Below are 22,828 nucleotides of genomic sequence, written 5' to 3' on the forward strand. Positions count from 1 at the left end.
TCCCGAGCCCCAGCTGATGGGAGCGAATGGGCGAATGGGGATTTTGCAGTAACCCTCCCCCTGGAGTGGGGAAGGAATGGAGATTTTGCAGTATCCTTCCCTGGAGTAGGGAGGGAATGGGGATTTGCAGTATCCTTCCCCTGCCACGCCCACCAAGCCACGCCCGACAGAACGCGTAGTAAAAAAAAATTGAATTTCCCACTGTAGCACACCGAAAATGAACTTCCATGTTCAGGCTCAAACATGACACCCAGTGGGCTAGACTTCTGGTTATGTCACGCATGCACACGTGACAATCAGCTGACAATCACGTGCCAGAAAATGGAAGACCAGCTCTTTCAGCTTCCAGCACTACCGCATGGACAAAGGCCAGTTGATGGTTGTGCCCACATGAGCACCAAAAACCCAGAAGAGGAACGGGTGACATCGCCTGTGCCATCACAGCTGTACGGTACGGGATCTATTTTACCAATGGTTAACTAATAATAAATGGAAGTTTGAAAGAGGGAAACACAATATGTTTCCAGTATGTTGAATATTATTATGTTAATATTGTAGAATTATATATGTGGAATACCATGATGCCAAGGATTGCAGAATCAATATTAATTCAACAAAACATGTTGTAATTTTGATTGTCGTTTAACAAAGGTATTTGCACCCAGACAACACTGTTCAACTGAAGGTGGAACAATTATACTAAAAATTAAGAAAATAAATATTACTAAAGATTAAAAACCAATTGCATAAAATGGTTAAGACAGATATAAAATTTCAAGAGTCACGGAAGTGCTTTGGGTGATCTCAGCATTCAACAAATGTGTGAATTCTATAGCCAACATTATTTCTTTTCTTTTAAAATGTCTCTTGATGTGTGTTGATCTTTCTCCAAGCCACAGTTTTGCTGGAATATTTTTAAGGGAACTCCGCTGTAACACAAGAAGCTGTGTTTGGAAAAAAGCATATCATGGAAACCCACTTCTGGTTCAAAGCACCGGTTTTTTTATGTTCTTCATTTTCAATAGTTACCCCTGACTCCAAGAGACCGGAATAAAAATAAAGCAAACCGTTGCAAAGATTTAGAAATAAATCCCTTAACTGTCTCGGTTACCCTTTTCCCCGTGTTCAGAGAGCTCAATAACTGCATTTATGTAGCAAGTTTAATCTTGCCATTGAATTAATCTACATTCTGAGTTTGCATTATTCATCGAAGAAACTCAGTATGCAGAATGCAGAGGGAAAAGTTAAAATTAAAGTGTAGCACATGTTGTGGAAATGCAGGATTTCTTTTCTTTTGTTCTTTCATTCTTTTGTTTATTCATTCATTCTTTCTTCCTTCCTTCTTTCCTATCTATCTATCTATCTATCTATCTATCTATCTATCTATCTATCTATCTATCTACCTACCTACCTACCTACCTACCTACCTACCTACCTACCACCATCCATCCATCCATCCATCCATCCATCCATCCATCCATCCATCTATCTATCTCTATCATCTATCTATCTATCTATCTATCTATCTATCTATCTATCTATCTATCTATCTATCTATCTATCTATCTAATCTCTATCATCTATCTCTATCCATCTATCTATCTATCCATCCATCCATCCATCCATCCATCCATCCATCCATCCATCCATCCATCTACCTACCTACCTACCTATCATCTATCTATCTATCTATCTATCTATCTATCTATCTATCTATCTATCTATCTATCTATCTATCTATCTATCTTCCTTCTTCTTTCTTCCTTCCTTTCTACCTTCTTTCCTTCCTTTTTCTTTCTTTGCCTCTTTCCTTCCTTCCTAGCTTCCTTCTTTTTCTTCCTTCCTATTTTCCTTCCTTCCTTCCTTTCTTGCTTCCTTCCCTCCCTTCTATCTTCCTTCGTTTCTTTCTCTTTCTTTCTCTCTTTCTTTCCTTGCTTGCTTGCTTGCTTCCTTTCTTTTTCTTTTGAAGCTTGTTTATAGCAATAGCAATAGCAGTTAGACTTATATACCGCTTCATAGGGCTTTCAGCCCTCTCTAAGCGGTTTACAGAGTCAGCGTATTGCCCCCAACAACAATCCGGGTCCTCATTTTACCCACCTCGGAAGGATGGCAGGCTGAGTCAACCTTGAGCCTGGTGAGATTTGAACCAGCCGAACTGCTGAACTGCAGTCAGCTGAAGTAGCCTGCAGTGCTGCATTTAACCACTGCGCCACCTCGGCTCCGTTTATATACCTTCCACGAATTTATTTTAATTTGATACTGCACTTTTGCGGTTCCTGACTCCATGATGACTTGAAGAGCCATATGCAAAAGAAATGAAGGTACAGCCAAAATGGAAGAGAATACAGAATACAGAAAATACAAAAAAAAAAAAAAGTATATGTAATTTAAACGCTTCCCTCCCAATTAAAAAAAAACACCCAGAATCAGGTTTTCAACAATTTGCAGGAACTCAAAATGGCGGGTGCAGAATCAACCTCTGGATATGTATTATTCCAAAATCAGGAACAATCACTGAGAAGGCTGTTGTGTGTCTCACATAAAGTCTTTTCCCTCTCAGGAGTAAAATTGCAATAATTGTGGTTAACATGGCAATAAATAGGGTTTTTAATAGATTTACAGAGTTGGAAGGGACCTTGTAGGTCATCTAGTCTATCCCCCCCGCCCCGCCCATGCATGCAACCCTATACCATTTCTGACAAATGGCAAGCCAATCTCTTCTTGAAAGCTTCGAAGTGACGAAGCTCCCACAACTTCTGAATTTCCATCGGATTGTTCTCATTGTCAGAAAATTTCTCCTTATGGCCAGGTTGAATATCTCCTTGGTCGGTTTCCATCCATTATTCCTTGCCTGACCTTCAGGGGCTTTGGAGAATAGCTGGACCCCTCCTCCTCTCTGGGGAAGCCCCTCAAATATTGGAAGGCTGCTATCATGTCTCCCCTGGTCCTTCTTTTCATTAAACTAGACCTACCTAGTTCCTGCAACTGTTCTTCATATGTTTTAGCTTCCAGTCCCCTAATCCTCTTATTTGCTCTTCTCTGCACTCTTTCTAGAGTCTCCACATCTTTTTTATATTTATCTCTTCTTGAAAATCTCCAGTGTTGGTGCACTCACAACTTCTGGAAGCAAATTGTTCCACTGATTAAGATTCAACCTGAAACCAAGAAGGAATTTCCTGACAGTGAGAACAATCAACCCATGGAAGAGAAGTTGCCTTCAGAAGTTGTGGGAGCTTCATCACTGGAGGCTTTCAAGAAGAGACTGGACTGCTATCTGTCAGAAATGGTGTAGGGTCTCCTGCTTGGGCAGGAGGTTGAATTAGATGACCTACAAGGTCCCTTCCAAGTTCTGTTATTCTACATTCAATGGGGTAGAAGTTGCTTTTGGAAGTTGTGGGAGCTTCATCCCTGGAGGCTTTCAAGAAGAGACTGGACTGCCCTCTGTCAGAAATGGCGTAGGGTCTCCTGCTTGAGGGAGAGGGGTTGGATTAGATGACCTACAAGGTCCCTTCCAACTCTGTTATTCTATATTCAATGGAACAGAAGTTTCCTTTGGAAGTTGTGGGAGTTTCATCCCTGGAGACTTTCAAGAAGAGACTAGACTGTCAGAAATGGCGTAGGGTCTCCTGCTTGAGGGAGAAGGGTTGGGCTAGATGTCCTACAAGATCCCTTCCAATTCTTGTTATTCTGTAAACCTTTGTTATTTTAATTATTTTTCTTCATCTGACCAATGAACTTTTCTGTCAAACACAGTTGGCATGAAATAGTGGCTCCCCCTCTTCCAAAATTGGCTACTTTAAGAGCTGCAGGTATCCATTCCCAGAATTCCACAACCAGCAGGGAATTCTAGGAGTTGATGCCCACCCCTCCTAAAATAGCCATGTTTGAAGGAGGAGGGGGAAGAAAAAAAGGTTACTAGGATTAAGTGGAGAAGAAGTGCTTTGAAACTTCCAGAAGCATTTTACGCGTGCTTAGCTTTACGAGTCATTATTACAAATCCCATTTTTCTTCCGAGGATTTGGAAGGGAGCCAGGAAAAAAAAGACGCCAGGAGGGCAAAATAGCCAAGAGTCTGAAAAATTGAGCACAAAAAAAATAGAAATTGTAAAAAGAAAAGTGTGTGTGTGTGTGTGTGTGTGTGTGTGTACACGATGGCTACAGACAAGGAAGGAGCGAGATGAGAAAACCAAATATTGACCCATCTCCTCAACTGACAGAAGTATGGCCTTCTTCTGGGGAACTCAAATATGATTGTTTAGATCAAAATACGGTTCACAGCTTGAATAGCGCAGATGTTTGGCGGCTACGCAGTTCTGTTCCACTGACTGGTTCAAGATAAAAGTTTAAATCTTTCCGTACATTTTTAATATATAAATCAAGCCCGAGGAGAAGGTTCCCAGTGACGTCAAAAACCAAGACTTCAAAACAGGCTTCCATTGAGCTATTTTTTTTTTCTATCTCTCTCTTTTTAAAAAAATAAAATAATATAAACAAATAAACAAGGCATAAGGGGCCTCAGCAGAGCAAGGTTTCTCTTCCCACATCACACACAGGGAAAAAAATCCACCACCACAATTGTGAGGAAAGGCTGGCCTGGATTGCAGATGCGTGGCAGTTCGGCTTTTGAGGGGGGTGGGGTCTCTCTTTGGTTTGCAAATGGGACTGGCTGTGATTTTAAATCAAACTGAAACGTAACATGTTTAGATTGGGAAGTATTCGACCTGAAAGTCAGGGGGGGAAGAGAGGGGGGGAACAGAGGGAGAAAGACAGACAGAGACAGAGGGAGAGACAGAGACAGAAAGGGAAAGAGAGAGACAAACACACAGAAAGAGTGAGAGACAGAAAGAGACAGAGAGAGAGAGACACACACAGAGAAAGACACACAGAGAAAGACAGAGAGAGAGAGAGAGAAAGAGACTGAGAGAGAAGAGAGAGAGAAAGAGAGAGAGAAAGAGAGAGAGAAAGAGGGAGGACGAGAGAAAGAGAGAGAGAAGAGAAAGGGAAAGAGAGAGACAACACACAGAAAGAGTGAGAGACAGAAGAGACAGAGAGAGACACACACACACACAGAGAAAGACACACAGAGAAAGACACACACAGAGAGAGAGGCAGAGAAAGAGACAGGAGAGAAAGAGGAGAGAAGAGAGAGGAAGAAAGAGAGAGAGAGAGAGAGAGAAAAGGAGAGAGAAGGGAAAGAGAGAGAAAGGAGAGAGAGAAAGGGAAGAGAGAGAAGGGAAAGAGACAGAGCAGAGACAGAGAGAGAAAGAGACGAGAGAGACAGACAGACAGACAGACACAGACACACACAAACAGAGGGAAGAGAGAGTGAGAAAGAAAAGAAAGAGAGAGACAGAGAGAAAGGGAGAGACAGACAGACAGAGAGACAGACAGACAGAAAGAGAGAGAGAGGCAGAGAGAAAGTGAAAGAGAGAGACATACATAGAGAGAGAGACACAGAGAGAGGGGGGGAAGAGAGAGAAATTGATTGATTGAAAAGCACAAAATACCCTATTTTCTGCATTCTGGATGAAATATTCCATAGAATATCATGGAGATTCTCAATCATCCAGGTTATGGGTGCCCCAAAGGTGCTTTTTCAACAGGCAACTGGACTTTCAATCAATCAATCAAGCAACCAATCAATCAATTCAGTTTATTACAGTCATAGGCTGGACTTTGGGGTCACGAAGAGTAAGTCACGACTTAGGGAATGAACAACAAGAAGTTGTGATGAATGGCCTTTAGCCAGGAAATTAGAACACCTTGAAATTCCTTCAGCTATTCCCACAACACGCCCCATCAAATCATTTGGTGGTTGTGATCGGCTTAACCTTAAGATTCATTTCCCCGCCTAGTCTCAGAATATTTTATATGCTGAGGTGTCAATTTGTGATTCTTCATCTCGGTTCCACCACAAATGCGGGGACGACAAAATCGCGCCTGACTAAAACCGCTGGTGACAAAACCTCGCAGACAAAACCACGCCGACGAATGAGCGCTGAAGCGCGCCGACAACAGCGCACCGACAGAAGCGCGCTGTAACCTAACCCTAAACCTAAACCTAACCCTAACCTAACCCTAAACCTTACCTTAACTTAAATCGCGCTTCTGTCGGCGCGCTGTTGTCGGCGCACTTTTGACATCGTGGTTTTAGCGCCGCGGTTTTGTCGGCGCGCTTTTGACGTTCGCGCTTTTGTCGGGTTCACGCTTCATCTCGTCTTTAAAAAATGAGGTAATTTCATAATCCAATCAAATATTTTGCAGATGTACTTGTTCCTTTGAACTACATATCTCCTAGATGGAAATTGACATCTGGACAACAGAAGTAGTTCTCTGGGCTTGATTGTTGCCAAAAATTAGTGCTTCTCATGAGTAAGATAAATTTATGGCCGTCATTCTTCAGTGGATTAAACCTGATGTTTCTTGGGACTGTTCAATGACTTGTATATAGCTGTAAATAGATGGATGATGCAATAAAACATGGCGATTTCTGCTGAAACTAAAAAGAAGAATCGTGGATCAACGCCTGTTACGTGCACAAGAAGAACTTATATATTATTTATACTATTGTTATTGCCTTTTTGTCATTTTAAATTATATATGTGTCTCTCTCTCTCTCTGTGGGTTTTCTCCCTCTGTTTTGTCAAATAAAGCAAAGCCAAAATAAAAAAAGGAAACCAATGAAAAACTCCAAGAGCCACATTGTGCAAATTTCAGGTCGTCAATTACGATGCCTTGGCTCCCGTTACAGATGTGTAAAACAGAGTTCTCTCAAAACGAAGTCAACAAACGCATCGTTGGCTTGACGCAAGACATTTTTATGTTCCGTGCTGACTTGTCACAGGTAGGTCCCTTGACATATGGCCACAATGGAAGCCAAAAATATCCGTTGCTAAGCAAGGCAGCTGTTCAATGAGCTTGCCCCATTGACGAGCTTTCTTGCCACGTCGTTAAGAGAATCCACGGAGCTTGTTAAGTTAGTCACGCGGCCATTAGCGAACCTGGCTTCCCAATTTCACCTTGCTTGTCACAAAATTGTGGCCACCAGGACAGTGCAAACCCTTATAAATATGAGTCGGTTGCCAAGCCTCTCTGAATTTTGATCCCGCGAAAATGGGGATGCTGTGTGCAGTCGTAACTGTGAAAAGAGGCCGCAAGTCACTTTCTCTCAGTGCTGTTGTGACTTTGAACCGTCACTAAATGAACTGTTGTAAGTCAAGGACTTACCTGGATGCTAAATTATAGCTTTTTTCCCTCTTCTTTTTTCAATACCACACACAAAAAAAGGCATTTCCGAATTGGAGCAAAAGGACGTTTTGAATCCTTTGGAACGGGTCTTGTTGCCATCCAATCAGTAGTGATGGCGAAGCTTTTGGGCACTAAGTGCCACAACGGAGCATGGTGCGCACTTCATGTGCTCGTCTGGGCCATGATCCGGAAGAGGAGCTGCCCAGGAGGCATGCGCACGGTGGAAAATGAACTTCCAGTTTCCGATGCAGGCATGTGTGCCAGTCAGATAGACTTGGTACATGGTATTGGACCAGGGTACTTGAGAGACCACCTCCTGCCAATCACCCCACCCCTACGACCAATTAGATCCCACAGATTAGGCCTCCTCCGAATACCATCCTCTATCCAATGACGACTGTCGACCCCCTCGGGGGAGGGCCTTCTCTGTGGCTGCTCCGGCCCTCTGGAACGATCTCCCCGTGGAGATCCGGACCTTCACCACCCTTCCGGCTTTCCACAAAGCCACTAAGACTGGCTGTTCCGGCAGGCCTGGGCTGACGAGTTCCCGGCCCTACTTAAACTGTTGTGACTGTTGTTTTGTTTTAACCTGTTTGTGTTGTGTTCTGTTTGGTATTCCCCCTTCCCTTTGGTTTGTTAGCCGCCCTGAGTCCCTCGGAATAGGGCGGCATACAAGTTGAATTAAAACATTCCAACATTCAACTTCTTGTTACTCGGCACCTATGCGCACGCCACAATCATTTCCAGCACTATCGCAGGCACAAAAGCCAGCTGATTGTTGCCATGTGCATGTGCACCAGAAACCCAAGAGGAACGGGTGAAACCGCCTGTGCCAGGAGACATGGATCCATGCGCCATGTGGTTGCCATCACACTCTATGTATGGGATCTATTTTAACCAACGGTTAACTAATAAAAAAAAATGGAAGTTAGAAATAGGGAAACAAAATAAAGAAGATACGTTAAAAGAGATAAGTAAACATTAGATCTAGTCTTGTCGATATTATTACTTAATATTGTAGAATTAAATATGTGGAATACCACGATGCCAAGGATTGCAGAATCAATATTAATTTAACAAAATATGTTTGTATTTTGATTGTCGTTTAGAGAAAGATATTGCACCCAGACAACACTGTTCAACTGAAGATGGAACATTATACTAAAAATCACAAAAAAATTAAATATTACTAAAGATTAAAAACCAATTGCATTCAATGACTCGATATCATTACGTTAATATGTAGAATAATACGTGGAATATCATGATGTTAAGATTGCAGAAGCAGTATTAATTTAACGAAGGATGTTATAATTCTGATGGTCATTTGGCAAAGATATATTTGGGCCAGGCACCCCCCCCCCCCCGTTCAGCTGAAGATGGAATGATTATATAAAAAAATAAAAAATAAGATATTACTAAAAATTCCATATTGCCATCAACCGCCGTAGAAATAGGAGAAATTTATAAAGCCACACAATGTGAGCTTTGCTGTCCCCCTTAGCTCCAGGAAGCCTACTCAAGATGTGAGTTTGGATCATTTCTTTGAAAATTTTCTGGAACTTGGCTTGGAAAACCCTAATTTGTAGAACTATTGATATTATAGACCAGAGGTAGATGTAGCCCAGGGCTGGCTTCACATCTCACTTCCCCGGGCTAAGCGCATCTTTAAGCCTCAATGTCCCCCCACTCTGCCAAGCCCCATTTGCCAGAGGGCTGCTAAAAACCCCAACCATCAATTACTAAGCCTGTCAATCTTACACAATGCAGTTGTGTTGTTTTTTTTTAATGCTCCCCACAAGGAAAACGGTCACAAACGTTTCAATTAGTTGTCGTCTTTGTTCCGACTTTCTCGGTTTGACGGATTTCTTGGGTTAAATTCTTGGCAATCCTTTTGCGGGCGCAGAAAAAAGGCATGGAGGGTTCCGCTGGTTATGGGTTTTTTTGTGTGTGTGCCAAAATACGTTCTTCGATTGTTACTTAGTGATTGACACCCGAGGCATTTCAACGCCAAGCCAAGCCAAAGAACGGACCAGAAAGTGGAACTGTTGGAACAAGGCTCTATGGGCAGGATGAGAAATGCAGGAAATGCGAGACTAAAACCCTTTGGGTTTCCAGCAACAATTGGAACTGGCTTTCCGTAAGGGTTGAACACGCGATAACATATCTAATACATGGTAAGAGAGCCAGTTTGGTCTAGTGGTTAAAGCACCAGGCTACAAAGGAGAAGACCATGAGTTCTAGTCCTACAATAGACAGGAAAGCCAGCTGGGTGGCTTTGGGCCCATCACCAGGAGACAGGGAGTTCTAGTCCCACTTTAGGAATGAAAGCCAGCTGGCAAATCACCAGAAGACGATGAGTTCTAATCCTGCCTTAGGCAGGAAAGTTAGCAGAGTGACTTTGGGTCAATCACCAGGCGCCTGTGAGTTCTAGTCCCCATTTTAGGCATGAACGCCAGCTGGGAGTTTATTTTTTTTGGTATTTCATGGTTCATTACATCATTGTCTGACAACTTCTATATACTCCATGTGTTTTTATGACTTTCTCCTCACTATTTTTTGTTTAAATACTGCATTCTAATAATGCAATGTATTAATTGCATTTTAAATGCAATTTAAGTTTCTGCATACTTTCTTTCTACAAATATCCTCCTTTATTGGTTCTTCTTATGTTTTATGGCTTTGTGACTCTCCTTCCTTCCTTCCTTCCTTCTTCTCCCTTTCCACCTTGCTTCCCCTCCCCTCCCTCTTTCTTCTTCCCTTCCCTCTTCCTTTCCTTTCCTTTCCTTTCCTTTTCTCCCCTCCCCATCAATTTCCTTTCCTGTCCTTTCCTTTCCTTTTTCTTTCCTTCCTTCTTTTCATTCCTTTCCTTTTTTCCTTCTCTTTCCTCTTTCCCTCCTTCTTTCTTTTCCCTTCCTTCTTTCATTCCTTCCTTTTTTTCCTTCTCTTTCCTCTTTCCTCCTTCTTTCTTTCCCTTCCTTCTTTTCATTCCTTTCCTTTTTTCCTTCTCTTTTTTCCATCCCCTTCTTCCTTCCTTTCTTCCCTTCCCTGCCTGTCCGCCTTCTAAACCTTCAGAGGTAGGAATGGAGAATCCTGCTCCTAAATCATCACTGCCTTCCTGACAGTTCCCAAACTTGTTCTGATACTGCTGCAAAAAACAAGCAAACCCCAAAACCACAGCTGGTGAGATGGAATTTAAGAAGCACAACGCTCTAAATCCTCTTACCTGTCCCGAGAAACAAACGTGGTATCTTCCATCGGCTGCACTGACCCGGTCACAGCGATCTTGTGTATTTGTAGTCGGTGCCCGTCCGATAATTAACGGCCCTCTTTGTGATCGGATAGATGGATTAAACATCAAGGGATGGTTTCCCGGATGAAAGGTGACCACATCGTCTGAAACATCTTTGGTTGTTCGGATGTTAGGCGTGAAGGCTCCTCCAGGACACTGTGAAAAGCGTGGACAACCGTCACTATGTGAAAGACGATGTTTCAATTCACAGCCTTCATAAAGGTCCCCTGAACTCTACGTTAGAACTTTCTTAGAAGTTACTGTTGGGGCCTCCAGGGGCCAGCAAGCTGGCAACCGATTCGGACGGTTGAGGGAGGTTGGGGAGGAACATGGGCCAGTCCTGGAGTCCTGGAGGAGGCTCTGATGAGGCTCTGCATCGGAGGAAGAGATGGGCCAGGGGCCGTATGCCAGTTAACACGCTGCTTCTGAGTCGGAGATCAGTGAGGCGAAGAAGAGCTGGAGCCTGTTCCCATTGTGCGCATGCTCAGAGTTGCCAGACAAAGGGAAGAGCTAAAGAACAAGGGCCGACTTGGGAGTAAGCCACAGGTGGACGGTGAATGGCCCCTCCCAGAGGGAATAAAAGAGGAGCGAAAGGGGAGTGGAGTTTGCAGGGAGACCATTAGTTCATTCCTGCATTCTTGCCAAGTATTGCGGCGTCCTGAAAGATATCGGCCTGGCCACTCTCCAAGCCTGACAAAGGTCGGTAATTGGGAACTCTCTTGAAAGACCGTGGGGCCGGAACTCTGCTGGAGAGGAATTCACTGTAAATTAAATAAAAGGGTTTTATCAGGACGAGGATTCAGCTTCATGCTGCTGGGGAAGCTTAGTCAGATAGTTACAATAACTTTACTATCCCTTTGAAGGTAGGCTAGATCGGCACACATTCAATGGAATTCCATTGCATACAGCTCTTAATGGGTCTCCACCTCTACTATACACTAGAGTAAACACAACTGAATAAATAAATACAAAATTATGCTTTACCCACATACATTATATGACTTGGGGCGTCCCTTCCTATTATTCTTGGATGAGTTAATCACTCTTTGCCTTATGCGTGCTTCATCCAAGCTTCTTTCCTTGAAATCATGTGAAGGATATGCTTGAAGGACATTAGTAGTCAAAATTGCCCTTCCTGGAGTACTAACAACTTCATATGGATTTATAAATTCCCCCGGTAGAACACATTTGCGGCGAGGATGTTTCTAGTTTTTCACTAACTTGATCCAACTAAGGGATCGGTTGTGTTTTTGGAGGAAAATATCCCTTCGATGCCTGATTGATTCCCTTGGAAATGTTTGATGTGCAAAAGCATGACATTAATTAATCTGATAATGATTTATGAATGTAATAGCACCCAGACTAAGACTAAATTAATTTTTAATTTTTCTACAAACATATCATTATGGGAACTGGACTGTCTTACATTTTAGTACAAATATAGCAATATTCTTCATATTTCATATAGTTGGTAACCTGATAGAATTTTAGCAACAAGGCCCATATTTCGTTGAATTACAATCTTTCATTTTTTGATTGTTCGCTATTTCAGTATATTATTTTTATGCCAATCTCCATAATCTAAATATCACTGCTTTGACTACAAATAAAATATTAATAAACATATCTGTTGTGTTTAACAGACTTGTATAGTTCTGGTAGGGGCACACAGATTTATGTTAAATTATAATCTTCCATTGTTTACCCTCTTTTTAATTTTTAATTGTGCCCCTATATTTTTTTTAAAAAAGATATCCCCTTTCTAATCACATTTTAACACAAATAAAAGAATATTCATCATATTTATATCTGATGAATTATATAATTCTAAAGATAATAATACACATGTTTTTATTACGTTCAAATCTTTCATTATTATCTTGTTCAATATTTCGGTGGGTTTTTTTTTTAAGCCAATCACATTCTACAAGGTCCTAATAACTTTTCATTAGCTCCATATGACAATACCTTTCCACACCTGGAGATTTACGTTCCGCACTCTAACTTTAAAAGTATGAATAATCCAATGTATTAAGTAGGCTAATAGTTAATGGTTGAGACTAGCTGTATATAATGTGAATGTATGGCCACTTCGGCTTCGCGGTACTGCATTGTTTTAAATGTAAAAATAATAAAAAATATATTCAAAAAGAAGAATTGAATTGAATTGAATTGAATTCAGAATAGAATAGAATAGAATAGAATTCAGAATAAATAGAATGGAATTCAGAATAAATAGAATAGAATTCAGAATAGAATAGAATAGAATTGAGTTGAATTCAGAATAGAATAGAATTGAGTTGAATTCAGAATAGAATAGAATTGAGTTGAATTCAGAATAGAATAGAATTGAGTTGAATTCAGAATAGAATAGAATTGGGGAAACAGAATATTTTGAAGTCTGGAACAGATTTTATGACTGGTATAAGACCAGGTGACGACTGGAACAAACTCTATATACTGCGATGGGACAGAAGGATTGATAATGTATTAAGTAGGCTAATAGTTAATGGTTGAGACTAGCTGTATATAATGTGACTGTATGGTCACTTTGACTATTGCTTCATTGTTTTAAATGTAAAAAATAATAAAAATATTCAAAAAGAAGACTAGAATAGAATTGAATTCAGAATAGAATAGAATTGAATTGAATTCAGAATAGAATAGAATTGAATTGAATTCAGAATAGAATAGAATTGAATTGAATTCAGAATAGAATAGAATTGGGGAACCAGAATATTTTGAAGTCTGGAACAGATTTTATGATTGGTATAAGACCAGGTGACAAGACTGGAACAAACTGCATATATTGTGATTGGACAGAAGGAATGATAATGTATTAAGTGGGCTAATAGTTAATGGTTGAGACAAGCTGTATATAATGTGAATGTATGGCCACTTCGACTTCGCGGTACTGCATTGTTTTAAATGTAAAAAATAATAAAAATATATTCAAAAAAATAGTATGAATAATCATGAGGGTACAAGGAATAGTCCTCGGCTTACAACAATTCATTCAATGATCATTGCAGTGGTTCATTTAACAACGGTGGCAAGAACAGCAGTAAAACGGAGCAAAACTCTCACTTAACCACTGTCTCACTTAGCAGTGGAAGTTTTAAGCTCCATTATGGTCATACGTCGAGCACTAACTATTGTATGCATAGTATCATCATCATTTAATGAGCCTGTAATCCCTTCTGGAGTCTCGGCAACTGAAAGGAGCTGAGTATTTACTGGCCCGATGCCCTTACTGTTGCCAATGCGGAGTTATGTTCAACAGATATATCCTCATCTGTGCCCAGAGAGAGAAATATCTCCCTCTACCTAGGATCGAACTCACAGACTCCTGATGGTGAGGTGGGAGCTCTAACTCTAGCTCTATTGTATGCATGGCCAAAACACCAAGTCAAAAGTTAGCTGAAGTAGGAAATAAAATCTTGATGGTTCAGATCATTTTTAACCTCAGTCACAGGTTCCATCATCCCCAAGCTGGATTTTAGAACACCCCTATCTGAAATTTAACACTGAAGTGGGGCAACATAGCTTTGGATGGAGATTGGGCCTAAAAAGAAATAAACCACGCATGGAAAACCATCAGATCTGCTTCTCCTTAAAGGACAATGCAACAAATGTGGATAAAGAGTACAGCCATCAAGGCATTTGCCACCAGCGAGACCGGCCAAAATGTATCCAAATTGATCCCCCAAATGTTGGGAGATGTAGCCACAGGTCTGGAACATTCTACCATATGTGGCGGACGTGCCCCATCACAAGGAAATACTGGTGCAAAATTCAGAAATGGTTGGAAGAAATTACAGAAGAAGAAAAGATGGAATTGAAACCGGAAGCGTTCTCATTAGGAATATTATTAGGAATATAAAATAGGAAATAGAGAATGTAAACATAATGGTGATATGAACAATTAATATTATTAACAACTGTTATTATATTATTAGACAAGGTAAAATCAATAGGAAGGCAATGCAGAATGGAGAATTATAAAGGCAAAACATGAATGCCAATACAGAAGGTTGTATAGTTACTTTATATTGTTATGTAGGTCTTGTTTTTCTTTTCTTTTCTTGCTACGTTTTTCTTTCTGTCTTTAAAGATTAAAATGTTTAATAAAACTATTTTTTTTTAAAAAAAAGTACAGCCATCAATCTCTCCTACAGACGCCTCTCTTACAAGTTAATCGTCTTTTTATATCCGATTGAGTTGTGAGGAGTTTCATGCTTTTTATCCGACCCATCTCACGAATACCACGTTTTAAGAGCTTCCCGCAGTTGCTGCATATAAGACAACGATGCCAAGACATTGTGTGTTCATTGCGGAGGAGAAACTAGAAGTCCATTAAAGGCAATGATTTGACGCAGTTGAATGTTTGGGTCGAAGATTTGGCGGCTAACAAGGCCTACATCTGAGAGTTTCCAAAATAAATAAGCAAGAACGCGAGGAAGACTATCCTCCAACGAGACATCTTGTCTGTTTCTTCCACCTTCGGAAAGGATCTGAACTTTCGAATTCCTGCATTTCAAGCCAACGTCTTAGCTGTTCTCTGGTTGAGTTTGCCAAATGTCCCAAGGCTTCTTGAACTGGAACAACCAATCAAGCCAAATCAACTACTACCGATATATGGTTCATTTCTTCCACGAAAAATAGCCTCAGGCTCCGTGTTTAATGAAAGCGGAGACATGAGAATTGGTGCAGCACCAAAAAAATTGAGGTTGATGCAACTTCCCAGCTCTGTTGTACAGAAAACAGAATAACAGTGTTGGAAGGGACCTTGGAGGTCTTCTAGTCTAACCCCCTATGCAGGCAGGAAAACCTATACCATTTCAGGCAAATGGTTGCCTTGTCTTCTCTTCTCTTCTTTCTCTTCCCTTCCCCTCTTCTCTTCATATCTCGTCTCCTTATTCTCTTCTCATCTCATCTTATCCTCTCCTCTCTGCATCTCATCTCATTTTACCATCTTCTCTTCTCTTCTCTTTCCTTCCCTTCTTCTCTTCATATCTCATCCCCTTACCCTCTTCTCTTCTCTTCCTTTCTCTTCCCTTCCCTTCTTCTCTTCATATCTCATCTCCTTACCCTCTTCTCTTCTCTTCCTTTCTCTTCCCTTCCCTTCTTCTCTTCATATCTCATCTCCTTATCCTCTTCTCTTCCTTTCCCTTCCCTTCTTCTCTTCATATCTCATCTCATCTTATCCTCTCCGCATCTCATCTTATTTTACTATCTTCTCTTCTCTTCTCTTCCCTTCCCTTCTCCTCTTCACATCTCATCTTATCCTTTCTCTTCTCCTCTCTTCTCTCTTCTTTGGTTATCTTCTCCGCTCCTCTTTGCATCTCATCGAATCATCTTCTCTTCTCCTTTCTGCATCTCATATTTTATAATCTTCTCTTCTCTTCCCTTCCCCTCTTCTCTTCACATCTCATCTTCTCCTCTTCTCTTTGCATCTCACCGTATCATCTTCTCTTCTTCACTCCTCTCTGCATCTCATCTCAGTTTATCATTTTCTCTCTTCCCTTCCCCCTCTTCATATCTCATCTCATCTCTCTCTCTCATCTTATCCTCTCCTCTTTGCATCTCATCTCATATTTTATCATCTTCTCTTCTCACATCTCATCTTCTTCTCTTCTCTCCTCTTTGCATCTAATGAAATCATCTTCCTTTCTCCTCTTCTCTCCTCTTTGCTTATCTTCTCCTCTCCTCTTTGCATCTCACCGTATCATCTTCTCTTCTTCACTCCTCTCTGCATCTCATCTCAGTTTATCATTTTCTCTTCTCTTCTCTTCCCCCTTCTCTTCATATCTCATCTCATCCTCTTCTCTTTTCTCATCTTATTCTCTCCTCTTTGCATCTCATCTCATTTTATCATCTTCTCTTCTCTTCCCTTCCCCCCTTCTCTTCATATCTCATCTCATCCTCTTCTCTTCTCATCTTATCCTTTTCTCTTTGCATCTCATCTCATTTTATCATCTTCTCTTCCCTTCTCCTCTTCACATCTCCTCTTCTCTCTTCTCCTCTCTCCTCTTTGCATCTCATCGCATCATCTTCTCTTCTCCTCTTCTCTCCTCTTCGCTTTTCTTCTCCTCTCCTCTTTGCATCTAATCGTATCATCTTCTCTTCTTCACTCCTCTCCGCATTGCATCTCATTTTATCATCTTCTCTTCCCCTTCCATCTTCTCTTCTCTCCTGTCCTCTTCTCTTTTCCTCTTATCATCTCTTCTCTTCTCTCCTTTCTCCTCATCTCCTCTCATCTCCTCATCATTTTTCCTCTCCTCCCATGTTGTTATGTTATATATTGTATATATTCTTCTTTCCTTGCCATTCAGTCGCGCGAGGATACTGTTTTACAGATGTGATGGTGTAACACTCATAATTTATCCACGACATGCTATACTTCAGATAATGGTGTTTGCATGTCAAACAGCACATGACAAAGGAGATTTAAGACAGTTTCCAACCAGCATGTACCCATACATTACCTCATGAAGGTTTTCTATAACTCACAGTTGACTATGGCAAAGATTTCTGCCCAGTTGCCAAGGCCTCGGGCGTGCTAAGTGAATATAATTGTTACCTAAACTTACTCCGTTTCATTTGAACTGTTACTGAAATGGCTGCCTTTAGAATGTCTTAAGCAAATAAGATCAAGGACCAGCTAATCCACAATTCTATTTCCAAAACGTAGAGGCCACAGCAAAAGCATACCATCCTGACATTTAAAAGGAAATCAACTGCACCACATTTATGGAAAATATTAAATGCTTCTTTCTAATCTATAGCAAGGCTGAAGTTCTAAAGCAAGAAATCTCTAGATCAAAGACTTCACTTCGCTACAAATGACATGCAATGAAAGGATGAAAACATAAATGTAAAACAGATCCTTCCTTCCTTCCTTTCTCTCTCTTTCTTTCCTTCCTTTTTCTTTCTTTCTTTCTTTCTCTCTCTTTCTTTCTTTCCTTTCTTCCTTCTTTCCTTTCCTCTCTCTCTTCTTCTTTTCTTTCTTTTTTTTCTCTTTCTTCTTCCTCCTTCCTTCCTCCTCTCTCTCCTCTTTCTTTTCCTTCTTCCTTCCTTCCTTTTTTCTTTCTTTCTTTCTCTTTCTTTCTTTCTTTCTTTCTTCCTTCTTTCCTTTCTCTCTCTCTTTTTCTTTCTTTTTTTCTTCGATGTAACTAAAACCATATTGTCACCCTGTACTATTCTTTGGGCCTCATCAAATGCTTTTGTTTCAGACGATTGCTATTTTTTTTAAAAAAAAAAAATCTTATTTTATTTTATATTCATTATATTGTGGTGAGGTGACCAGAATTGGATGCAATATTCCAAGTGCGGTGTATGATATATTGGTCTGCCTATCTATTATTATTATTATAAAAAAAAACCTCACTACTAAATGATGTGCTTAAAAATGTTCCAGCCATCCAGATAGATTATCTTATAATCTCATTGTTTTCAATGAGATGCACATGTTTGGAAGGCAATGTTAGTCTTTCTCTGGACTAAGCTACGCTTTTTTTTTAAATGTGCAAATTAAGTTGTTCAAGCACATAAGGGGTCATGTAGACCAAAGGATTTGTGGACAAGCAAAAACTTATGGGAAGCCCCCCCCAAAAAGACATATAGCCAATTTCGGGCTCATAAAAACATCCTATAAATGTTCCACCGATTTATACCCTTGCAAAAAAATCTATAAAAAGCAATTAATCTCTGGAATGCAAGCCAAGCAACTGAATATGTTATCTTTTATTGCACTTTTATCTCTTAAACCCTCATGTATACATTCATTTATCTTCAAGCGTAACTGGACAGCTCAGGTTGAGACAAAAGGGGTTATATTTCATTTGGATCTTCTGCTCTTCATCTTGAGGTTCCTCCATCCCCCCTCCCCCACGCCAAAAGAATAGAAGGAATAAGATCTGCCTGAGCTAATCAAATCATTTAATCCCTCTGTGCCATTAGGGGCCATTATGCTTCGGTTACAAGTTCTCCAGCAAAGCTTCTCCTTGGTAATTGGCTGGACCACCGATCTCTGCTAACAAGGTGGTTGACGTTTTCTCATCTGACATCCCTAAACTCTCCTTAGCATTGTGATGGCAAACCTATGGCAGGCGTGCCACAAGTGGCACAATGAGCCATATCTGCTGGTACATGATCTGTCAGCTGGCGCGCATGTGCGTGCCAGCTGCTGATTTTTGGCCTTACGGAGGATTGGGAGAGGCTGTTTTCACCCTCCCCAGGCTTCAAGAAAGCCTTCGGAGCCTGGGAAGGGTGAAAAACAGGCCCAACAGGCCAACCAGAAGTTCAAAAATGATCCTTTCCAGCTTCCAGAGGGCCTTCTGGAGGACTGGGGAGGTCTTTTTCACCCTTCCCAGGCTTTAAGAAAGACTCCGGAGCCTGAGGAGCAGTGGTGGGTGTTTCAATTTTTTTTAGAATCTCTTCTGTAGGTGTGGCCTGCTTTGTGGGAGTGGCTTGCCGGCCATGTGACTGGATGGGAGTGGCTTGCCAGCCATGTGATCGAGTGGGAGTGGCTTGGCAGTCTTGTGACTAGGTGGGCATGGACAACTTGTAAAATGTGGTAAAACTCACTTAACGCTCTTGCCTAGCAACCAAAATGTTGGCTCAGGAACTCTGGCATTTGAAGCACTCAAGTCTTAAAACTGTCAAGTTACAAGACCCTTGCGCCCCTAACCCTTTAGAAAAAAAACCCAGGAGTGTTCAAACTTGACAGCTTTAAGACTTGTGGACTTCAACTCCCAGAATTCCTCCTCCAGTCATGTTGGCTCAGGAACTGTGGCATTGAGTGTGCAAGTCTTAAAGCTGTCAAGTTACAAGACCCTTGGATCCCTAACCCTTTAGAAAAAAACAACTCCAGGGGTGTTCAAACTTGACAGCTTTAAGACTTGTGGACTTCAACTCCCAGAATTCTTCCTCTTGCTCTTCATCTTGATGATGTGCAGATGGGAGGCCTCCCCCGCCCCTCCGGAGGAAATACCAAGCTCAGCTTGGAGGTGAGCATTGCGGCGGGCATGGGTGGGGTTGTGCGCGCATGTGCATGTGGGGGCACGTTTTGCATTATGCATTATGGCTTGGTGGGCGTGGCTTGGTGGGCGTGCAGGGGAAGGATACTGTAAAATCAGCTGGGACTTGAGGAGAGAATAGATGGGGCGGGGCCAGTCAGAGGTTGCATTACCAGTTCTCTGAACTACCATATTTTTCGGAGTATAAGAGGCACCCTTTTCCCTCTAAAAAGAGGCTAAAAATCTGGGTGCATCTTATACACTGAATACAGCATTTTTGGCATCCTAAAACCCCCGCCCCTGCACCAAAATGGCTGTGCATACCTTTATGGAGGCTTTCAGAGAGGCCCATTTTTTGCTCAATTTACCACCCCCCAGCCCAGGAGCACTTTATAAGCTTCCTAAAGGCTACCCATGCCCTTCCCCCCCAAAACGGTCCTGTTTTCGCGAAAAACGGGCCATTTTTGGAAGGTTTGCAGAGTGCAAAAACTTTGTTTTTTATTTGCCTCTTGAAAACCTTGGTGCGTCTTATACTCTGGTGCATCTTATACTCCGAAAAATATGGTACTCAAAATTTCTGCTACCAGTTCTCCAGAACTGGTCGGAACCTGCTGTATACCACCTCTGATTTATAGGTATTTATACGTCAGCCTGTAGGCCTATACATATGAATGTATATAGCATGTCTGTATGGCTGTTATATATGCGTACACTTTTGAGAGCGGGCAACAGAATTTCATTTTTAACGTGTGCACAGGGGAAAAAATGACAATAAAGGTTATCTTATCTACACACATGTACATACACTGCACACATATAATTTCAGATTATGCTCAGTAATATCTTACAAGGCAGGATAATTATGGAGACTTACAGTCCCTGGTCGTGGATAAGGGATCCTTCCTTGATAGGGAATCAGTTGATGGTTCGGTCCTTCCTTGTGAGCAAATGGTCCATTGAAGACTCGCTGAATGTCGGATAAGTGGTAAACGCAGACAGCTGAGCCTTTAAATACTGAACTATGAAAGGAAAGGAAAATCAGTGAATAAACCCGATGCATTCATTCTAGCTGTCATTTTGTACCATTATTTGGAGAGATCTCTAACAATTTTTGGAACGTTTATTTACTCCCATACTTACGGCTTTTCACCCACATAAACGAGGAAGTGACCCTAACAGTTGAGATCATGTGTTTTCTTAACAGGGATGTTATTATCCACTTTTAATGTCAGTATTATATTTTTTAATATGTTGTAAAAAGTAATGTCTGTTGCTGGTCTGTGACCGTAATAAAGATATCTTCTATTCTATATTCAGATGCATTCATTCTGTTGTCTTACTTGGCTTGCAAATGCCATCTCTATATCATATCACCTGCTCAACCACGATAGGTTGCTGTTGTGGCCCAGCAGGATCTGGTTAAGCTGCTGATGGACTTGGATAGCGAGGAACCCTATGAGTCTTGCCCTGGACACGTGGAGGACCCTGGGCATGGTTCAGACGCAGAGCAGGGACCAGAGAGGCTGGTTGGCAAACCAGGAGGCGCCTGAGGCATGGAGCAGTGGGGATCAAAGGCAGTTTGTCCCTGATGCTCGATTGAGAAGGGCTGAGAAACGGAAGCAGCAGCTCCATAGGCAGACTCCCAGAAGATGATTAAGCCCAGGTGGTTGGTGATTGGCCCCTCCCAAGAGAGATTATAGGAGAGGCGTTGGGAGGGGACATTTGCAGGAAACAAGCGTTCGAATTAGTAGTTAAGAAACCTATCTGTGTATTCGAGTCGTGTCTGTTCGTTTGAACTATCTGGGTTGCTGCCGAGCTATTATATTGAATGTGAGTTGCCTGGGCCCTCAGCCAAAGGATTCGTTATCTCAGTAATTGAACAGTGGCAAACAGCCAAGCCTGTGTTCTGGTTTATTCACAGGCCGGGGTGTGTGTGTGTCAGAACAAGTTGCTATTTCTGGAGTCATTCGATGACTTATTGTTCGGTTGGATGTAATGGCTTCTTCTGCAACATCGATGCGATACAGGCAGTCCTCACTTACAACCGTCCATTGAGTGACCATTCAAAGGGGCAACCCTGATGAAATGAGGCTTGTCACCGTTTTTCACACTTAACGGCCACCGCCCCATCCCCACCTGATCAAAATCGAATGCACCAAAATGTAACCAAAACTGCGGCAGGTTTTCCCAACTCAGAGGCAGCACTGATGATGTTAGCTAGTTAGCTAGCGCTTAGAGAGCACCAAGGACCCCATAGTCCTCCTCCTCTTCCTCTTCCTCTCCCACCCCACCCCAAAACTCCTCTCCCTTTTATCACTGGTAACAATCTCCTTCTCTTCCACTCCACAAACCCCACTGCCTACCAGCCCTGATAATGTTACCTAGTTGGGTAATGAACGTCTGCAAGAAAACCACCAAGCTCAGAGAGCACCAAGGACCCCCATTATTTTCTCCTCCTCCTCCTCCTCCTCCTCCTCCTCCTCCTCCTCCTCCTCCTCCCTTCTAGCACTGAGGATGTTACCTAGTTGGGGTCATGAAATGTCTGCTAGAAAAGAACCAAGCTCAGAGAGCGCCAAGGACATCCCTCCTCTCAACCTGAGCTACAAATATTCTCCTTTATCCGGTTTGCCCATAGGTCCATTCATTCAGAAACGTATTGAGAAATATGCTATTTCAATCAGTGGCCTAGAATTCTAGCGGTAACTTGTTCCTGCGATGGAATCAAAGGAATGGCTGCCATTTGAAACCCATTACATTCCGTACCAGAAATAATACTTGCACATCAACTCCGGAGTCGAAATATGTATTAAATATATCTGTGGGTTTGTGGCAAACGAAACTGAATCTGAATGAAGCCAATAGAGGCAGAATAAAACATCTGCAGATTCCTGTCTTTCTTTGCCCAGCTTCTAGGATTGCAACCCTCTCCTACCCCACCTCATGAATTAATCAAACAAATCCCAATTAACACGTTGGGTGGGGGGGTCAGAAAAATAATATCGCCCCTGTTTACTCTTAAAAATTATTTCTGGCTCTTGATGGAGCGCAAGAGAGGCGCTCACTTGTTCCAAGGGAGCCTTTTTAAAAAGAAAAATAATAAAACATAATTGTTCGAGAAAATGCATATTATACATTCATTATGGCAAAGGACAAAAGAGCAAGAGAAATGGGCATATTCAGAACAAGGAGGCCGAATACAGTGAAGAAAAGAATGATTGATGCTTTAGGGCAGCGATGCCACCAATTTTGGGAGGAAACCAAATCTAACA

General features: G+C 41.6%; 1 protein-coding gene across 1 annotated transcript in view; it reads right to left on the minus strand.

The window, feature by feature from the left end:
- LOC116523700 (semaphorin-3C-like) overlaps positions 1 to 22,828 on the minus strand; it is an 82,441-nt gene that overhangs the window by 23,931 nt on the left and 35,682 nt on the right. The window contains 5 exon segments of the mRNA XM_032238833.1: positions 10,474 to 10,531; positions 10,533 to 10,593; positions 10,596 to 10,695; positions 20,434 to 20,578; positions 20,700 to 20,731. Of these exon segments, the coding sequence (XP_032094724.1) occupies positions 10,474 to 10,531; positions 10,533 to 10,593; positions 10,596 to 10,695; positions 20,434 to 20,578; positions 20,700 to 20,731 (396 nt within the window).

This window comes from Thamnophis elegans, unplaced genomic scaffold, assembly GCF_009769535.1.
Source record: "Thamnophis elegans isolate rThaEle1 unplaced genomic scaffold, rThaEle1.pri scaffold_94_arrow_ctg1, whole genome shotgun sequence".
In the NCBI taxonomy this organism is placed as follows: domain Eukaryota; kingdom Metazoa; phylum Chordata; class Lepidosauria; order Squamata; family Colubridae; genus Thamnophis; species Thamnophis elegans.